At 41.0% G+C, this 22,451-nt stretch overlaps 1 protein-coding gene across 4 annotated transcripts in view; it reads right to left on the bottom strand.

Annotated features, from left to right (window-relative positions):
• KIF1B (kinesin family member 1B) overlaps positions 1-22,451 on the bottom strand; it is a 219,248-nt gene that overhangs the window by 32,806 nt on the left and 163,991 nt on the right. For all 4 annotated transcript variants that reach the window (XM_085898897.1, XM_085898898.1, XM_085898900.1 and 1 more), the window contains 2 exons: positions 15,022-15,164; positions 1,000-1,038 (listed from right to left, as the gene is read on the bottom strand). In XM_085898897.1, the coding sequence (XP_085755023.1) occupies positions 1,000-1,038; positions 15,022-15,164 (182 nt within the window). The remainder of the gene's footprint in view (positions 1-999; positions 1,039-15,021; positions 15,165-22,451) is intronic.

The raw sequence follows: 22,451 nt of genomic DNA, 5'->3' as shown, positions 1-22,451 counted from the left end.
TCAACCCCACCTGGTATTAATTCAACAGCCAAGCAGGATTTGAACTCAGGACACTAGGGTCCCAAACCCACCACTCGAGCCATTAAGAATAACACCATCAACACCAGTAATACACTTTTCTATCCGAAAACTGCAGCTAGACTTACGATTGATTTGCAAAATGTGTAAATAACTCAGTAGTTCGAACAACGTTCAAACAACTTTTGTTCATTGCAGTTTTTGAACTGGAATGGAAAAGAAAGAAAGACAATAAATAGAGTCTTTTGGCACAGAGGTTTCTGCAGGGAAAATTCTCTCAATGTGAACGAATGGTTTTTCCTGCAATGGTTAACTAACGTGTATTCATGCATATGCGATGATTAAACATTTAATTAGTCGCAACGAATCATCAAAGGCAAAATGAAATTGTGCTTCAGGCCTTCCAGCAAATTAAAATTACAGTTAAATGGTCAAGCAATAAAACCAACATATTTTAATTATAATGTAAAGGATTAAGAGAGAAATAGCCACTTGGCAAATCTGCCATGCTGCACTGCCTCTTACAAAACAAAGATAATCCTAAACAACAACTTAGTGATTGTAAAACTACAGCCAGCAACTAAAACCATTTCTTTTACCATGTAACTGCTTTATAAATAAAGAAGAAAAAAAACATGTGTGTCATGCGTCAACTTGTATGTCATCCATCAGATGGACAACAACATAGGGTATCCCACATTCTGTCATTAGTTGGTGAGCGTTAAAGATCCCACATGGTGTCTTCCACGAAAAGTAGGTGAGCTATCGCCAGCACACTGAGCAAATCACAAATCTGCGCCCAAATGTGCAGGGGCACTGCAGCAGCGATATTCCTGTGTCTTTGTGATGCTGCAAGTAGCATGCTGAATTAATTGAATCCAAATCCAATATTAATTGGCTAACAACAATTGTACCGAAATAAAACACAGAGATGCAAAGCAAGCAGAAAAGGTATTTTCAGAAAGAAGAAATTATACACACATTTTGGTCCATTTCCGATGTCCACACACTCAGGGTCGACTGGCAGTTGTTGGAGAGAGAGAAGGGGGGGGGGAGAAACAAACAGAAACGTTTGGGTGTTAGTCACTTGGTGATGAGAACAGGGAAATACACGATGTAATGGTAAATAGAGTATAAGCTACAAAAGGGATAAAACTGCCAACAAGACTAGATCAATGTGCGACGTTTGCATTTGTGGTTGATCAAGATTTATATTTACAAATACTGGTTTTATAATGAAGAGCTAATTCTTACCAGACAAAAATAAGATGGTGAAAAGTGCCGTTGCTGAAACATTGCTAAAAAGATGAAAGACAGCACTCCATACTGCATTAACATCATTGTCTTTCAAAAATATTGTGTGAATGTAAAAAGGCAATGTCATGTGCAATTGGCATGATATGGTAGACAATCATGAAGGTGGTTCGACCTTGATATCTGGCTAGATTGATTATGTTTCTTTATTGGGTATTTAAATTTTTCTGGGCTATACAAAATGTGCTCAGCTGAACTGAGATGGGTGCAGTCAAAGGTGATGTGCACAAGGCACAAGATGAAGCTGCAAGTAGTATGCTGAATTCATTGGGCATCCAGGATTGTTTGGATAAAACATGGCATGGATACGACGTAGAGTCAACAAGGATCTGGAAATGTTCCGGAGGAATATGGCACCTTTGTTCCACAAGGAAGTCCTCCAAATAATGTTAGTTTGATGGAGGCGAAAACTGCTTTCTTCGGTACCTTTCCAGAAAGTTCCACAAATGCTTTTTGGGATTGAGGTCTGACAATTGGAAGGGCCATGGAAGATGGGTACTCTCGTCCTCATGCTCTGTTAGCCACCCGGTGACAACATGTCCCGCGTGGACTGGAGTATTGTCATCCTGAAAGACACTCCTCCCAGCAGGGAAGAAATGCTGCATCGTGAGATGCAGATGATTGCTCAGGACGGTAGCGTAGTGCGCTGCATCAACCTTCCATTCTAACAGAATGAGTAGACTCAATCCATGCCAGGAAAATGTGCTCCACGCCAGTATAGAACCACCAGGACCTTTTATTGTTGGAACCAGGTACTCGGGCCTGTAGAGATCCCTGGACAGTCACCACACGTGCACATGTCCATCTGTCAAGAACATGTTGAAGGACGATTCATCAGATCATATCACATTCCTCCAATGCTAGGCAGTCCATTACCAACGCTCATTGCACCAATGGACCTGCAAACTCGTGCTGCCAGGTGTTTGGAGCGGTTTGTGTAGAGCAACCTGGCATTGGTATCCCACCCTATGAAGTTCCCTTCTGACCATTTTTGATGATACAGGATGCTCACAACACACTTTGCATACTTTGTCCACCATTGCTCTCCTGTTTCGCTTCACACTTTTGAGATGATTGCCGGGAAGAGATTTGCATATTTTACACTCCGGTCACATACGTGTGGCGGCCCCATACTTTGCATATATGTTACAATGTCCGTGCACGCTGGTGAGTCAATGTTTTGTCCATATGTATATCTATATTATAAAGCAGGAGTGTCTGTCCGTCCATCCGTCCAACCCTGAACTACTCACTCAGTTTTGGGGCTATCTCCGTCAAACCTTCTGTGGAAAGTTTTGGGGTCGCAGTGTATGTCCTAAAATGGGTGGGAGTTTTCATAAATACCTCAAAACAATTATGATTTTGAGTTTCGATCTGTACGAAGCTGCTCCCGATCCAGATACAACATCAGAATGGAGTTTCTTTTTTGTTATATTAATGGTAAGGTATTAATTTGTGATTGGAATGATGCTGTCAAATTGGAATGATTCAACAGCATTAATTAAATAAATTGAATTAAATTGTAATTAATTGAATTGGATGATGGAATTAAAATACAGAAAGATTGAGTTAAAAGGAGAATCAGGAAATAATGTGAGGGTTTCCACCCGTGACATTTGCGGATTCGGTATTTGCAGTTTTGCCATTCTGACATCATAGAAATATTCCCGATCTTACTTTTGTTGGGGTCAGCTGCAATAAGTTTTTTTTACCAAAGTCCTTCACAAACTGGTTGAGCCCCCTCCCGTGCATGATCAGTGATTGGATAATATGAGTGAGGAAAGTGAAAAAAAAAACTTTAATCATTAAGAAATTGTTATGGTCTGTTCCAAATCAAAGCATGGTTGAGCAGGCCAAAAAACATGGCACTTCAGACCCCAGCGAGGTAACCCAGGATAAGCCTTCAGACCCCATAGAGTGCGGTGGCCAAGGATGCTCCTGATAAAGGATATAATTAAATAAGGCCATCAATTATCTTCAAAAGGGGTGTTTTAATTAACCCAAACACCCAATTTTCACTCTGCACTTCCTCGGAGTTCCCTTAGTATGCATACAGTTTCAGGCTGCTCGGTTTCATGGTTTTGGAGTTATGGAGGACACACAACACACACACACACACACACACACTTATTAGTATAGATATATGTGTATATATATATATATATATATATATATATATATATATATATATATATATATATATATATATATATATATATATATATATATATATATATATATATTGTGGCGGATTCGCGCGCGCCGGCGTGCGAGCGGCCACGTAACTCGAATCGCGGCACGTCGCCCACCGGACGGACAATCCCGTCGTGACCCTCTCGGACTAACGCCGGGAACTAGTCACGGGTGGGCCTTTCGGCCTCACCACGATCGTGCCAATCGGCCCCCCGCGTGGGATAGGGTTGCTCGCCAAATTCGACCTACCTAAGTACCCACACGGAGGGTAGACCGGGCGATCGCACCTCGCCGCAGGTCGACTTCGGACACGGGCCACTTTAAGCGACCCGTTCCGTACTATCGGGATAACCGAGCGGTGTTATCGTCAACCTCGACGGTTCGATTAATTATTGGGCGTATTTAGCCCACGACCAACCCTTTACGTGAGGTGAGATGGAGATTCAATTAAAGAAAAGACGAAGCGAAACGGGAAAAACAGTTCAACATAAAGCACATTTATTCCGTGGCAAACGGAAAGCACACATATACAATCACAACAATTATGCACCAAAAGCAAATGTAAAAGTAACACGACAATTCTGCACAAAAAGCGAATGCAACAAAAGAAACACAATGTAGATCTACTACCGACTACCGAGCACACGGCAACACTTATACAGTTTTACTTCACAGACGGCGCCGACAACACATATACTCCAAAGCAAAAGAAAAAGGGGCCACCCTCATCGACAAGGGGGCAGACGGGCCTGGGGCCGAGACCGCGTCGAGCCTACCCGTCTGGTGATGAGCCGCAAAATGGCGGCGGCGCCCCAACTCCGTGGGCCTCGCTGGCACTGCCTGGAATGGGATGGGAACGGGGCCCCCTTCTCACACTATCTCAGCGCGGGGGGAAAACAGGAGGGGGTTGTTGATGCTCGGGGGAATGAGGATATCTGGCTGGCTTGGGTCGCACGACATGCGACGCCACTGCGACCTCGACCGCGTTACCGGCCTCCCCTCTCCGCAGCTCCCCGACTCTGACACGAGCGACGATCCTGGTGAGGCCGAAAGGCCCACCCGTGACTAGCTCCCGGCGTTAGTCCGAGAGGGTCACGACAGAATTGTCCGTCCGGTGGGCGACGTGCCGCGATTCGAGTTACGTGGCCGTTCGCACGCCGGCGGGCGCGAATTTGCAACAATATTATTACTTTAACACTTGTAATACCAATCCCCGTGAAATAGCGCTACATGGTACACATTTACAAAGAGAAATTACATTTACATGTTGCATACAAGACAGACAGACAGTCAGACGTTGCTCACTTTGTGGATGATGATGATGATGAAGATGATGATGATGATGATGTAGTAGTATACGAGGGTGAGTTGAAAAGTATCTGCAATGATTTATGAAAAACTGTTTTGTTGACTGCATTGCTTATTGTACTTACAAGTACAAGTACAAATTGTCTGTGCCATTATGAAGCAGTTTCAACCTTGAGCAGTCAGTAATTGCGTCGTCGTAAGGGAGTTCATATGACGACTCTGCCGTCTGTTTGCACCAAAGAAGAGTAGCGTACAGTGATACGATTTTTTTGGCTGAAGGTGTACCAGGTGCAGAAATCTATCGCAGACTTTCAGCACAATATGGGAACAGTGCTTTACCACAGTGGAGTTTGTATGTTTGGATTACCATGTACAAAAATGGTCGCACAAGTGCCACTGATGATGAATGATCTGGACGCCCATCCACATCCACAAAAGAAGAGAGCATTCAACGGGTTTGTGCCATGATTCTGGATAATAGACAGTCGACTACTGACAAAGTGCCACAACATCTGAGCATCAGTCATGGTTCTGCACATAAAATCATCAACAACCAACTTGGCTTTTATAAAGTTTCTGCAAGATGGGTTCCAAAACAACCAACAGAAGAGCACAAGAGCAACCGTGTGACAATCTTCCAAAGCCTTTTGAACAACCTTCATCATGAAGGGAATGCTTTTTTGAGACACATTGTCACTGGAGACGATACGTGGATCCACCATTATGAGCCAGAGAGCAACAACGAGAGTATGGTGTGGAAACATCCAACATCACAAGTCAAAAAGAAGTTCAAAAGTCAACCATTGGCCAGAAAAGTGTTGGGCTCACAAAACCCAATTTTCTAACACTATCAAGAGAGGGGCGCAACGGTAAACAGTGTCCGTTATTGCAACATGCTTCGGAACCAGTTGAAAACCAGCTAGTCGATGGAAACGCTGAGGGCTACTGTCAAAAGGTGTTGCATTTTTGCATGACAATGCCCATCCAAACAATGCTGCTCATACTGTGGAAACCCGACGGCAATTGAACTTTGAGGTGTTGGAAAATCCTCTGTACAGTCCTGTCCTGGCCTCGTCGGACTTTTACCACCTGCTTGGTCCCCTCAAAGACGCTTTAGGAGACCGCCACTTTGCCAGTGACCAACAAGTGAAAGAAGCGGTGCATGTGTGGCTCGTCACTCAACCCAAAACAGTTTTTTCTGAGGGCATACAGAAGCTTGTGAACCGATGGACTAAGTGTGTTGAAAAGGAGGGGGACTCTTATTGAAAAATGATGCTCTTGCACATGCTCAAATGTAGTTATATTATTTAAATAAAAGTATGTTGTGGATACTTTTTGACTCACCCTTGTGTATGTATGTATGTATGTATATATATATATATATATATATATATATATATATATATATATATATATATATATATATATATATATATATATATATATACACTACCGATCAAAACTTTAAGAACACCCCCATTTTATGAGTTTTTACTGAAATTTAAGTAGTTCAATTCCAGTGATAACCTGATAATGGTGCAAAGCTAAGCGGTAAACTACCAGAGGTAAAAAAGAAAAGTTTAGGTAACCAAAAACGGTAAAATAATCTAAATTTCAGAGTTGTTAAAAAAGGCCCTTTTCAGAGAACAAGTAATGGGTTAGCAACTGCAGCTGTTATGCAGAAATGGACGTAAATTAAGCCTTGAAAGTTGATGCAAACAATTCCTACAGGTGTCCCAACTTTTATTGATAAGTTATAAACCCTCTGTCTGGATAAAAGCAGTGTTGGAACGGACTGTGTTGCTACACCCTCGGAAGCATGATTTGGACAATATTGCACTGCAGGAAGTAGTATATTGCTGTCATAATGGTGAGAAAAGGCAATTAACAAAGGAAGACAGACAGACCATTATAACCCTGAAAAGTGTTGGTTTTTCCTTTGGAGAAATTGCAAAGAAGCCTTGTGTATGTATGTGTGTCAGTGTCAGTGAGTACAGTTTCCTACACCATCAAAAGGCACTTGGAAACTGGAGGAAACTCTGACAGGAAGAGGTCAGACAGACCCAAAGCCACAACACAATCAGAAGACAAGTTTCTGAGAGTCAACAGCTTGCATGATGGGTGGCTCACAGGACAGCAGCTTCAAGCACAGCATAACACTGGTCGAAGTAAGGAAGTCTCAGTTTCAACTGTGAAGAGAAGACTTCGAGCTGCAAGAGTGGCAGTAAGAAAGCCATTGCTAAGATGGCAAAATAAGAAAAAGAGGCTTTCCTGGGCCATGAAGCACTGCCAGTGGATTATTGAAAACTGGAAGAAGGTCTTACGGACCGATGAATCAAAATTTGAAATGTTCGGTTCATCACGCAGGGTTTTTGTATGCCGTCGAGTAGGCAAAAGGATGGTTCCTCAGGTGTGACACCAACTGTCAAACATGGAGGAGGAAGCGTGATGATCCGGGCTCTTTTGCTGGATCCAGAGTCGGCGACTTGCACAGAGTGACTGGCACCATGAACCAAAAGGGCTACCACAGCATTTTGCAGTGCCATGCAATACCCTCTGGTGTACGTCTAGTTGGTCAGGGGTTCATCCTACAGCAAGATAACAACCCAAAACATACCTCGAGGTTGTGTCAGAACTACTTCACAAGAAAAGAACAAGATGGTAGGTTTCAAATCATGGAATGGCTAGCACAGTCTCCAGACTTAAACCCCATCGAGCTGGTTTGGGATGAACTGGACAGAAGGGTGAATGCAAAGCAACTTACAAGTGCAACACATTTGTGAGAACTTCTGCAACAGTGTTGAGAAGAACTTTCCGAACAATATTTGATTTCATTGTAGAAAGAATGCCACAAGTATGATCGGCTGTTACATCTGCATAAGGTGGCTACTTTGATGAGTCAAAAATTTAGTTTAATTTTTGTTCAACAAAACGATTCCATGATTTCTTTTTTTATCTGCAATTGTTTATTTGATCTATGTTTTAATTTCAGAATACATTTAAACATGAAACAGCTTAAATTTCAGTAAAAACTGGAAAAATAGGGGTGTTCTAAAACTTTTGACTGGTAGAGTATACATACATATATATATATATATATATATATATATATATATATATATATATATATATATATATATATATATCTACATATATATACATATATATATATATATATATATGTATATATATATATATATACATACATATATATATATATATATATATATATATATATACATACATATATATATATATATGTATATATATATATATATATATACATGTATATATATCTACATATATATATCTACATATATATACATATACATATATATATATATATATCTACATATATATACATATACATATATATATATATATCTACATATATATACATATACATATACATATATATATCTACATATATATACATATACATATACATATATACATATACATATATCTACATATATATATACATATACATATATCTACATATACATATACATATATATATATATATATATATATATATATATATATATATATATATATATATATATATATATATATATATATATATATATATATATATATATATATATATATATATATATATATATATATATATATATATATATATATATATATATGCATGCCTGGTGTTGGCTTATTGGTTAGGGTGGTGGCTTGGGATCCAAGGATCCTGAGTTCAAGCCCCGTTGGCTGCTGAATTAACACCAGGGGGTTGACTCAGCCTGTCATCCTTCCGAGGTCGGCGAAATGAGTGCCAGTGTACTGGTCCCGGTGTATGCCCCGGTTAGAATAGGTGTACCATATCCCTGTGTGTCGTAAGAGGCGACCAGGGTTGGCGTCAGGAAGGGCATCCGGCCATAAAACATTGCCTCAAGAAAAAGCCAAACCCCTGCACAGCAGGGAAAAATGGCTGCAAAAACGGTCATTATTTTTTATTATATATATATATATATATATATATATATATATATATATATATATATATATATATATATATATATATATATATATTTACACACACACAGTATATATATATATATATATACACACACACACACACACACAGTATATATATATATTTATATATATATATATATATATATATATATATATATATATATATATATATATATATATATATATATATATATATATATATATACACACACACACACACACACACACACACACAGTATATATATATATATATACACCCACCCACACACACACAGTATATATATATATATATATATATATACACACACAGTATATATATATATATATATATATATATATATATATATATATATACACACACACACACACACACACACACACACACAGTATATATATATATATATATATATATATATATATATATATATATATATATATATATATATATATATATATATATATATATATATATATATATATATACACACACACACACAGGGTGGCCACAAAGTCTGGAAACAGATAATATGATGTCATTCTGTTGCAGTTTGAAGATGTCCTTGACGAAAGACGATAAATGCTTGCCAGATATGAACCCCCTTGATTACTTCTTCTGGGGAATGCTGAAGGCGCAGGTTTATTCAGTGAAAATCAGAGACTCGAATCCTCTGAGGCAACGCATCATGGATGCATGTGCAGGGATTGATGGAAATGCTGCATTACTGCACCGCGTTCATTGCAATTTTGCACAGCGGATTGAACTGTGCATTTCTCATGAGGGACAACACATTGAACATGTCAGGTAATGTCAATGAACATATCATGTATTGTTATATGTCATATGATATCATGTATTGTTATATGTATTGTCAACAAACCATTTTTAATGTATATTCACCAATGTTTATAGACTTTATGGCCTGTGTGTGTGTGTGTGTATGTGTGTGTGTGTGTGTGTGTGTGTGTGTGTGTGTGTGTGTGTGTGTGTGTGTGTGTGTGTGTATATGTGTGTGTATATATATATATATATATATATATATATATATATATATATATATATATATATATATATATATATATATATATATATATATATATATATCTTTCTTCTTCTTCTTTCGGCTGCTCCCGTTCGGGGTCACCACAGCGGATCATCCATATGATCCGCATAGTGATTTGGCACATTTTTTACACCGGATGCCCTTCCTGACGCAACCCTGGTCGCCTCTTGTGACACAGGGATCTGGTATACCTATTTTAACCGGGGTATACACCGGCCCAGTACACTGGTACTCATTTCGCCGACCTCGGAAGGATGACAGGCTGAGTCAACCCCCTGGTGTATTAATTCAGTGACTCAACGGGGCTTGAACTCAGAACCTTTTGGATCCCAAGCCGCTGCCCTAACCACTGCGCCAACACCAGGCTCATATATATATATATATATATATATATATATATATATATATATATATATATATATATATATATATATATATATATATATATATATATATATATATATCTTCTTCTTCTTCTTTCGGCTGCTCCCTTTAGGGGTCGCCACAGCGGATCATCTGTATGATCCGCATAGTGATTTGGCACATGTTTTACGCCGGATGCCCTTCCTGACACAACCCTGGTCGCCTGTTGCGACACAGGGATATGGTACACCTATTTTAACCGGGGTATACACCGGCCCAGTACAATGGTACTCATTTCGCCGACCTCGGAAGGATGACAGGCTGAGTCAACCCCCTGGTGTATTAATGCAGTGGCCCAACGGGGCTTGAACTCAGGACCTTTTGGATCCCAAGCTGCTGCCCGAACCACTGCGCCAACACCAGGATATATATATATATATATATATATATATATATATATATATATATATATATATATATATATATATATATATATATATATATATATATATATATATATATATATGGTTACAGCCACAGGTAGCGAGTGTATTATAAGGGGGTTAATCCCCGTTTCTCCTTGAAGGACCCGGACCTGGGGCCACCGCTCACAATTAACTTCGTGGTATGGTTGGTTGCTTTTGAACCATGAACACCAGTCAGTTAACCATGAGTTCCAGTGTCCACCGTCTAATTTTGCTGTTTAACTGGAGGTCACGTGGCTTCCTGAACGGGGAGCGTGCCCTCGGCAAAGCAAAAATTCTTTCTTAATTAGATCTTAAGTAGGGCGGCCGAGCATTTACCACTGGTGCGTACCGACTATGACAGGTCAATTAGTTTGATAATTACCTCCCAGTCTATCTTGGTTCAGACAATGCTGGATCAATGGAAGGAAAGGACAAACACGGACAGGTTAAAACATCAACAAGGAATGTATTAATAAGAAAAATATATAAATTGAAGAACTTTTTATTTTGTTGTGGTGAAAATAAGTAAATTCAAATCAATCAAAATAATTTCAAACAAATAAGGAATTAAACAGACATAGATAGAAAAATCGACAAAAAGCAGATGCTTATCGCTATGCCTTACTTAACAATTAAACACGAGACAAGGGTACCCAGCAGATCATTCAGGGGGGGGGGGAAGAAATCCTGTCTAGGCTTACCAAGGTAGAAGTCGTCGTGCATCAAATAAAATGTCCAAAAACGTGTGAGCGTGCCTTGGTCCATTGCCAGTAAACAACGGTAAACAGTGTCCGTTATTGCAAAATAACGGAATGAGTATATTAGAGGGACAGTGCAGGTAGGACGGTTTGGAGACAAAGTGAGAGAGGCGAGATTGAGATTGGCGTCCCTGGTTCCTGGAGGTGACCATCCTCCAGACCACCAATCGATGCTGTCGAGCTACACTCTCCCCTGCCACCACCTAACAGTCTCTAATATCTTTCAGGTTGCATCTCCTGCTTAAGATGTAATCCACCTGTGTGCACTTTCCTCCACTCTTGTACGTCACCCTGTGTTCCTCCTTCTTCTTGAAATACGTATTTACCACTGCCATTTCCATTCTTTTTGCAAACTCTACCACCATTTTCACTTCCACATTTCTCTTGTTGAGACCGTACCTACCCATCACCTCCTCATCCTCTTTATTCCCTTCCCCAACATGCCCATTGAAATCTGCTCCAATCACCACTCTTTCATCCTTGGATACACTCTCCACCACTTCATATAACTCAATCCAGAAATCTTCTTTATACTCCATCTCACACCCCATATGCGGAGCATATGCACTGATGACATTCATCATCACCCCTTCAATTTCCAACTTCACACTCATCACTCGGTCTGACACTCTCCACAACTCCAATAAATACCCTCGAGACGTAATCTTCCTTCAGGATTACCCCGACCATTTCTCCTCCCATCCACACCATGGTAGAACAGTTTGAAACCACCTCCAATGCTCCTTGCCTTACTCCCCATCCACTATATATATATATATATATATATATATATATATATATATATATATATATATATATATATATATATATATATATATATATATATATATATATACATACATACAAAAACACATACTGGCTGGATGGCTGAGCGGTCTGCACATGTGCGTCTAAGCCCTCTAGCCTGGGTTTGAATCTTGGCCCAGCTAAAAACTGTTCTCCTTGTGTTTCACAGGCAGGGTGATTAATAAATGTGTTAATGTTAAACTGGCATCTCATCTGCCACCATGAGTTGTTGGACATTATAGATCCTACAGTGTCCTTCGCGAAAAGGAGGTGAGCTATCACTGGCATTCTGAACAAAATTCCAAATTTCTGCCACAACCACTCAGTCGAATGTCAGGCCTGATGAGCCAGTTCATGAAAGACTTGGGCTACAAACTTCCCCTGGCCAACCCTACAAGAATGTAGGAAAAATTCTGGCCTCACGAAGGAGAAGGAGAAGGAGAAGGAGAAGGAGAAGGAGAAGGAGAAGGAGAAGGAGAAGGAGAAGGAGAAAAAGAAGAAAAAGAAGAAAAAGAAGAAAAAGAAGAAAAAGAAGAAAAAGAAGAAAAAGAAGAAAAAGAAGAAAAAGAAGAAAAAGAAGAAAAAGAAGAAAAAGAAGAAAAAGAAGAAGAAGAAGAAGAAGAAGAAGAAGAAGAAGAAGAAGAAGAAGAAGAAGAAGAAGAAGAAGAAGAAGAAGAAGAAGAAGAAGAAGAAGAAGAAGAAGAAGAAGAAGAAAAAGAAGAAGAAGAAGAAGAAGAAGAAGAAGAAGAAGAAGAAGAAGAAGAAGAAGAAGAAGAAGAAGAAGAAGAAGAAGAAGAAGAAGAAGTCGAAGAAGAAGAAGAAGAAGAAGAAGAAGAAGAAGAAGAAGAAGAAGAAGAAGAAGTCTATCAGCATAATGCACAGTTGTTTTGCAAAATAACTTAAATTGTCACCATTGCTATTATATCTATTTGATTTGATTTTAACTTGAAAGAAAAGGAGAAGTTAACAGGATGACATATCAGATGAATATCAATGATTGTTTGTCTGAAATTGAGTCACATTGTTGTGAAAAAATAAACAATTCTCTCGGCTGATCGAGTCTGACATTTTTAACGTCAAAAACTTTAGGATATAATATTGTTGTAAGAGCAGCAGTGATGATTAGTTAAATTGTAATGTAAAACACTCGAGTGATCAAAGGCAACACTGCACATGTCACCCTGGGATAAGTAATCCTCCAAAGTGTCCCAATCTTTCACGGTCACCATAAATAACGGTATTTACTCACTGTAAGCAATAACAGTGAGCTTTACGTAGGTGTTTTTTTAAGCTTGACAGAAAAGCAGATACTCATCTGCTGTCCTTTCTTCACCACATTAACCTTTATTTTTTTCAGACTAAACTTTGCACAGTTAGTTTAACTTATATTTTAACATAATTAGACAGGCTCAGACTCTCAAGAACCCTTCTTGAGGACTGTGTATTTCTTGAGGACCCTTCAGCATACTTCATTGTGTCTTAATTCCACGTCGTGTATTGTTATATTGTATGGGGAGCCTGTATTATATGGGGAGGTTGGAACAGGCATACACCCTGTTGGCAGGCCGAGACTATGATGGAAAGAGCATCTTTAAAAACATTGAGGGCTGGCAGGAATACTGTATAACTGGCACGCAGTCAACAGAATGTGCTGGAGATCCCTCACCAGAAATGCAAGTAAAACCATACATATGAAAATCTGTAAGGAAAAACAGGAAAAAAAGAAATGCGCAGCAGAATACTCCCACATCTGCAGTATCACCATTGTTATCTCATTATAGGGACATAAGGAATAAAAACTTGTGCTTAAACAACTCGAAGCTTCTTCATTATCAAATGATTACTTCCATGACATTTGTTATACAGTACTGTATATAACAATTTAATTCTTTTTTTATTAATCTGTTATGCTGAGCATGGATATTTTGGATGGAGTTGTCAGCCCTTCCTTGTCACATGCATCCCACGTGGAGCAGCAATTGTCAGCAAATGTAGACACAATTTCTGTCTTGCACCAATTTACCAAACCTACAATAACAGTGCAGCAGTATTACAATATAACTACTTTCCAGCAATGTGGCCAAGCCATTCCTGGTGCTTGGACAGGCCAACAGAGATTACAATACAATATTTTAGCAATAGTAGCAATTCCAGTCGTATCATGATTACAAGTGTTGCTGCCATTGCTTGTCATTCTTCGAAATGGTTCTGTATGGTAGTGCCATGACCATTTCGTTGAAAAGCAGAAACAGTAGAACTGCAGTCTCAGCATTTCTTTCACTCACAATATAAAATTCTGCGAGCATCTGTTCTGACTTTAACAATCCCATCCTTTCTGCTGAAAGTGGGTTAAGTTGGCCCTTCTCCGAGGCTAAAGTGATGAGCTGAACAGATCCTTACCATCTTGCTGTCAGGTTCCTTAACTAGCTGGTCTGCTGTTCACAGTATTGCTACAAACTCAGCAATTTTCCGATTTTTCCTCCTGATCTCTTCCTGTCGACATTGGTTGCTGTTTCTACTTTTATCTTTAAACTTTATCAAGATTTTGCTGCTTAATATCACAAGGTCAGTAATTCAGAAAATCAATGAGAGCATGACTCTCCTATTGTGCTTTTTAGATTTAGCATTTTCAATTTTCTATTTATAAAAGAATAACTACAAAAGTAAGATGGATTAAAATAATAACGAGAAATTATCAGGACTCAATGTGGAGGGGAAGTGCATGAAAAAACTTACGATCCACAATATCCCCAAGTCCTTGCACCATGATAAGTTCCTTGAGCCTTGCTACTTCATCCTTTAGCTCACGGATAAGCCTAGCATTGGGATCTTCGTTTATTACTGCGTTGCACTTGATCTGTTTGGCACGATCTGCATACCTGGAGCACAGTAACACAGCATCAATAAATCATGTTCAGTGCAAATGAGAATATTTATTACCTCTGCCACGGAAAGTGGACAGAGGTTATATTTTCACCCATCTGTCTGTCTGTCTGTGAGCAATATATCTCAAAAAGTTATGGAAAGATTCGGACAAAACTTGGTGGACAGGTTGGGGGTGTGACAAGGACTAATTGATTCGATTTCGATGAAAATCTGGATCTGGATCCAAGGGTTTTTAAATTTTTTAAATTATTGTTCAAAATAGAGATGGGGCAAATACGATTTACATGGCATGATATTTCAAAAAGTTGTGGACGAGTTATGATAAAACTATGATCACTTCCGGTTCTGGGTTTGGAGTGACGGCAGGGTTTCTCAGGGCTCTCTGCTGACTTTCCCAAAGTTAAGTTTCCGGTCATTATCTGTCCCGTTTTAACTGTTCTACATGTTTCTGTGTGTTCCTAGTTTGGTTTTGTTTCAAAAATCGTGCTATTTTGTGAGTTTTCGTCGACCTTGTCTTACCAGGTTCCTTGAGGCCTACCCGTCCTTCCCCTCTTGGTGTATGATCGTTTTTATTTGTATTCTCTCCCTATTACCTTCAATTCCTATTTTCCCCACTTTCCCAATGCCCCCCCCCCATCCTTCCAAACTAAACACTCTTTTTCTTGTCTTAAATTCAAAAAAAACAAAAAACTACCTTTCTCCCTGCACACCCACGAGTCCCGATCCTTCTTCTTCTTCTTCTTCTTCTTCTTCTTCTTCTTCTTCTTCTTCTTATTCCTCATTCTACCACCACACAATCTTTATTCAACTTGAGCTGACCCACTCTCGCCATTACCTTCACGATTTCTTACTACAATCCTCCATTCCCGAATCTTACCTATTCTTCAAAAATACATCAAAAATTAATAATTTTCCTTGTATCCTTTCGATCTATACACCTCCTGAAATCACGTGTCTCTCTGCACCCTCTTCCTGATACTTTTCATCGACCCAGCAGCTTCACTCTGCGTTTACAGTTCCAAATTCACCATGCACCTCCACGATTTTCCTTCAACCTTCCATTTTCCGAATGTTACGCAATCCTTATTTAAAATAAATAAATTAACTTTTGACGATACACCTCCCATAGCCACGTGCTTCTCCCGTAACCACATGATCTGTTTCCACTCTCTGCGTTTATCGATCCAAATCCCCCCATTCACCTCACGATTTTTCTACAACCTTTCCATGACTGAATCTGATGAAAACTCTCTAAAAAAAAACAATGATAATAATAATAATAAAAATAATAATAAAAACGATCTCTTATAATGCTTCATGTTCCTCTTTCACATGTGTGGTTCTCATTACTGTATCATAATGCACGGCTCTTCTTCTATTTTAACAGACTGCTCTCAATTCGACCTTTCCCTCACCCCTTACTGAAAAAATCCAACTGTTACAGCGTTTCTTCTCTCCATTCTCTGAATTCGCCTTTATTGCATCCATAAAGAAATGTCTGTCATCGCATCTCTGACCTAAAAATCTAAAAACCTCAGTTTGCCATGAATGTTTGCTTTCCATCAACCATTCTTTTTTCCAACTTCAGTGCCAAATCATCCCTCTCACCCTCCCTCTCAAAGCATCCATCACACTCTTCTCCCTCCAAGCCTCCCTCTCACCTTGCTCAAAAAATCTCCCCTCACCTTTCTCCCTCAACTCTCCCAACTCACGCTTCTCCCACCATTCACCCCGCCCTCTCAAAGTTCACCCCTCATTCACAAAGCTGCCTCCTTCCCCTGCCTTCTCACCTCCATCTCATCACTCCACCTCCTCAAATCTTCAACTGCCTTCTGCCCCTCTCTTCCCCCCGCCTCTCCCCCAGCACCACAGAGCCTTTTCTCCTCCTCATCCGGTCCCCTCCCCGAGCTATTCTGCAATCCCCCACACTCTTTCAACAACTCTCCTTACCTCCCCCACCTACTACTCCCTTGTCCTATGCTCCCCCTCCCCTACAATCCCCTGCACCCAAAGCCTCCTCCCCTCCCTCTTCATTAACAGTGTGGACCTCAAATATCCGGGGCCTTCACTCAAACCTTACAGATCTTTCCATGCAGGTTGCCACTGACAAACCAGACAATCTGCCGAACAGAAACTTTCCTCCCTAAAGACGTCTCTGACTCTGAAGTATCTCTCCATGGTTACTCCCTCCTCCGGTATGATAGAACTGAGCCTCGTCCTGGTGGAGGAGTTGTTCTTTTCATCAAAAACTCAATTCCTCACTCTCCATGCACTGCCCTCACTCCCCGACACCCCCAGGAATACCTCTGGCTACGGCTTCCCCTCCACTCCCACCTCATGTTTACATGTGCACTGTACCATCCATCAAACAGTGATGACTCCATTTACACCTCACTATCCGAAAACATGGACCAACTTCTATCTTCTGATCCAAACTCTCTCTTCCTCATATGTGGCGACTTCAATTTTCATCATGTCAATTGGCTGGGTGTGGGTACCTCTCTCACCTGTCATGGCACTTCAGCAAAAGCTTTCTGGGACTCATTGGGACTGACTCAATCGGTCAATTTCCCGACCCGGATCTCAACCAATGGTACTCCATCTCTCCTAGATCTGATTTTGACAAATTTCCCTGAAAATATCTGCTGTTCTTCCTCTGATCCAATCGGTTTTTCTGACCACGTACTTGTCAAAGTGGACATCTCTCCGATTTATCAGAGAACCACCTCAGCGCCGTCGAGTCTGGCATTTCACTCAAGCCGATTGGCAGGGTCTCCAAGCAGCCATCAAACTTCTAGACTGATCTCCCATTGCTACTTTCTCCAACATCAACTCATCCTGTGAATTCTTTCAAAGAAATTTGCTCTCCCTCATGCACAGATTTATCCCCTCTCGTCTTCAGTTGTCCTACCCTTCCTCCCGCCCATGGTTCACTGAAGCTTGTGGCGAGGCAGTTGTCGTGAAACAACTTTCCTTTGCCGCATGTAAACCAAACCCAAATGAGGGTAATCTCAGTTCCTTCCATCAAGCTCAGAACAAGTGTGTTTCTACCCTTATGAGAGCCAGAAAACATCTTTCTCATCTCAAGTCTGAACTCTCAATCCTCTCTCTCCTCCAAATCATGATGGCGTCTAATCAAATCTGTTTCTGGTGTATGTTACCCCTCCATCCCCTCCCTTACCTCAAATGGCCGCATTGCTGATACCGCACGTGAAAAGGCTGAATGCCTAAACTCGGTGATTATATCGAAATCTTGTGTCCAAAACCCATCCCTTTCTGTACCCACCTTACCCAGTCGCACACAACTGTCCCTGGACTCTGTGTCCTTTTCTCCTGACAAGGTGGAGAGCTTGCTGTTAAACCTCGACTCAGATTCTGCAACCGGTCCAGACGGCATCAGCCCACGTGTCCTAAAACCTGCTCCTCTGCTCTTGATCACCCTCCCTCCTCTTCCATTCACCCTCTAATTTGCTCAAGGTCATCTGCCATCTGTTTGGAAATCAGCAAACATTACTGCCCTGCACATAAAAGTGCAAAAACAGATCCCTGCAACTGCAGACCAATCAGCCTTCTCTCAATCATGAGCAAGGTTATGGAATCCATCATCACTTCAGACATCAAATCCTTCCTCTTCTCCAATGGCTTGATTTCCGATCATCAATTTGGTTTCAGACCAGGTCACTCTACCCAGGATATGCTGCTTCTGCTCTCCCAGCAATGGATGGAAGTCCTCAAACATGAAATCAGAGCCATATCCCAAGACATATCATGTGCTTTTGACACGGTCTGGCACCCTGCCCTGCTCACCAAACTCTCTTCCTGTGGTATCCAAGGCCATCTCCACTCATGGCTCGCAGACTTCCTCTCCTGTCGCAGTCACCGTGTGGCCCTAAATGGAGTTCTTTCATCCCCTCTTCCTGTGCAGGCTGGAGTTCCTCAAGGCAGTATTCTGGGCCCTGTTCTTTTTCTGGTTTTCATCAATGATCTCTCCGACTCTCTGGAAAATCCTCTTTATCTCTTTGTTGATGATTCCACCCTTTGCCGTACCATCTGTCAACCATCAAACCGGCAAGCAGCAGCTTCTTCACTCACTGCAGATCTGGGTGAAATCCCAAACTGGTCCAACACGTGGAACATGTTTTTCAATCCTGACAAATCTCACACTCTCACGATGTCTCTCCGAAAGGACCACTTGGAAAACGCCCCCATTCACTTTCTCAACAATCTTCTGGAAGAAGTCCTTTCTTTCAAGCTTCTGGGTCTCACTATCTGCCATGATCTTTCCTGGGAAAGCCACATTTCCAACCTGGCCTCCAAAGCCAGTCGCCGACTGAGTGTCCTCCATTGTGCAAAGTCCTTCCTTAGCCCACCTGAGCTCCTGACCACATATAAAGCTTTTGGCCACAGCCTGATGGAGGACTGCTCCCCCCTCTGGCCTGGTTCTCCTGCCTCCCACCTTTCTCGGCTTCACGCTGTAGAAACTAAGGCATTTTGGATCATTGACATTTCCCGCGATGAGGCTGAGTCTTTGGGCCTCTCACTCTCTCACTGCAGGCAGGTCAGTGGTCTTTCTGTCTTCTACCGTCTCCTCTCCAGTCTCACCCCCTCTCCTGTGTCTGCGATTTGTCCCCACCATATTTCCGCAGGGCGCTCAAGTGCCACCAACAACCTCCTTCTGGTAAAACTACCAAAATCACGAATCACTGCTCACCTTCACTCTTTCATTCCTCTTTTTTTCCACCTTTGGAATAAACTCCCTCACTCTATTCAATCCCATTCTTCCCTCCAGGCCTTCAAAACAGCTGTTCACCACCACCTCTTATCGTACCCCATCCAATTCCTCGATATTTTCTACCCCCGTTAATCCACCCCAAACACACCTTCAAATTCCCTGCTTTCCTTCCTGAAAGTCCCTGTAATGTCCATCTTGTATACCCTGTGTTCCCCGCCCCATCCCTCCTCCTTCCACAGATCTCCTAATGTCTCTGTTCCCCACTGTTTTGTCCTTCCCACTCCCGCCTGTCTTGTCTCATGCCCTCTTTGCTGTGCGTTGTGTGTTAGCTCTCATTCGAGCCTCGACAAGGTATACCAAAAAAAAAAAAAAAAAAAATTGGTGGATGAGTTGGTTGGGTGACAAGAACAAGCCAATTTGATTTTAGTTCAGGTCCTGATCCAGATCTAGCCTCTCAGTGGGATACAAAACGTAAAATAATCAGCCTGGCGGAGGTATACGTTTTTCTGAGTGCCGTTCTAGTTCGGAGTGTGTTTTTGTAGATTTCATTCAAATTGGTGCACTTTCATTCATTCAGTGTAAAATTCAGTGAGCAGATTATCACAGTGGGTGGAGCAGGTAACCTTGGCAACCTCGTTCCATTCCACCAGCTAATTTGCAATCCATGCTTGTTGTACCTCTGAAGTATGACTTGGGAGGAAGGCTGAAATTATGGAAGCTCGGCTGGGAAACGGATTTAGGCACATTTTCCATGAAGTTCTTTCCATGCCAATCGACCACCTCCAAGCACCTATCCCTCACTACATCCCTTTTCTTCAGCCCCAACCTGCCCCCTTCTCTCTATACTCCCCATAATACTGTATTAGCAATTTCCATTCAGTATTTCTCAGAGCATTTAATTCTGGATTCACTTTCGATGATTGATAGATCAGTCGTTTCAGTTTCACTTTCTAACATCAGTTTCACTTTGGGCTATCAGTTTTGATTTGTCATTGCAACTTGTTGCAGGAAAAATGTTGTCAAAAACTCTTTTGGGGAGAATATTTTTGGATTTCTAAGGAGTCTAAAGTGTCTTAAATGGTCTTAAAAGGGGTCTTAAAAGGAATAAAAATGGCCTTAAGTCTGTGAGGGGTTCAAGGAGTCTCAATGGTACAAAAGGGTTTAAGGGGTTTAAATGGGTCGAAGTGGGTCTAAGTGGTCCAAAGGGTGTAAAGGTTATAAAGGATGTAAATGGTCTCAAGGGTTTAAAGTGGTCTGAAGAAGTCTGAGGATGAAAGAGCAAAAGGTGTCTCGAGCATCCAAAGGGTCTTAAAGTGTCCAAAGGGTCTGAGAAGTGTCTAAACGGTCGAAGGACAATACGTCTCTCAAGGGTCTAAATGGGTGTGAAGAGATCTAAAGGGTGTAAAGGTCGAAGGGGTCTAAAGGGTCTAAAAGGTCTTAAGAGGTCTAAATTGTCGAATGGGTCTTCAAAGGGTCTTTAAATGGTCTGAGGAGTCTAAAGGGTCCAAGGGGTCTTGAGTGTCTAAGGGCTCTAAAGGGTCTAAAGGGTCTTTAAAGGGGTCTTAATGATCTAAAGGGTGTAAGGATCGAAGGGATATACAGTGTCTCAGGGGTATAAAGGAGGGTAAGGGGTCGAAAAGGATCTATGGTGTCTAAAGTTATGTTATTATAGTCTGTAACGGAATTAATAGATGTAGGCACATCCATTAATATGTAATTAATAGACTTTGTCACGGCCCAAGTCACGTGCCAACTGTAAATAATTCAGACATACTCATATGGGTCCAATGAGGCTTCACTTCAACCCCCCTCCCCCACCCCCAATCCCCGCCCAGTCCCCATGCTGGGCGTTTGTACATTTAAGCTTGGTCCAATGGGTCTTAAGAGTTTACGGGGTCTAAAGGAGTGTAAGGGGTATAATGGTCTGTGGTGTCTAAATGTCTCAAAGTTACAATCCAATTGTATATAACAGAATTACTAGACGTAGGCACAGTCCAACAATATGTAATTTAATGACGTAGTCACAGTCCAAGTCACATTCAAACAGTACATAATTAATAGACATATCATATGGGTACATGAAGGCTTCACCCCCCTCTCCCCACCTATCCCCATGCTGTGGGTGATGTTTGTGCATTTAAGTTCAGTCGAAATGGTTTTATAAGGGTCTAAAGATATGAGGGGTGGAAAGGGTCCAAGGGGTCTAAAGGGTCTTTAAAGAGTCTCAGTGGTCTAAATGGTCTAAGGGTTCTTTAAAGCACCTAAGAGTTTAAGGGGTCTCAAGGTTGTTAAGGTCTAAAGGGTCTTTTAAGGGTCTAAGGGGTGGAGAGGGTCTATGGGGTCTATAAAGTCTTTAAACAGTCTCAGTCTTCAAAGTACGTTCCAATAGCATCGTATATAATTTAAAGACAGAATTAATAAATGTGTTAATTTGGGTCGATGGAGGCATCACCTCACCCTTACCCCTCCACTCACCCCCACCCTGAGGGTGGTAGGAGTTTGTGCATCAAAGTTCTGAAGGTCTGAAAAGGGTCTCAAGGGTCTCAAA

Source organism: Eptatretus burgeri, chromosome 10 (genome assembly GCF_056783735.1).
Source record: "Eptatretus burgeri isolate ZD-2024b chromosome 10, Ebu_testis_v1, whole genome shotgun sequence".
Classification (NCBI taxonomy): Eukaryota; Metazoa; Chordata; class Myxini; order Myxiniformes; family Myxinidae; genus Eptatretus; species Eptatretus burgeri.
This window is presented reverse-complemented; position numbering and strand designations above follow the sequence as displayed.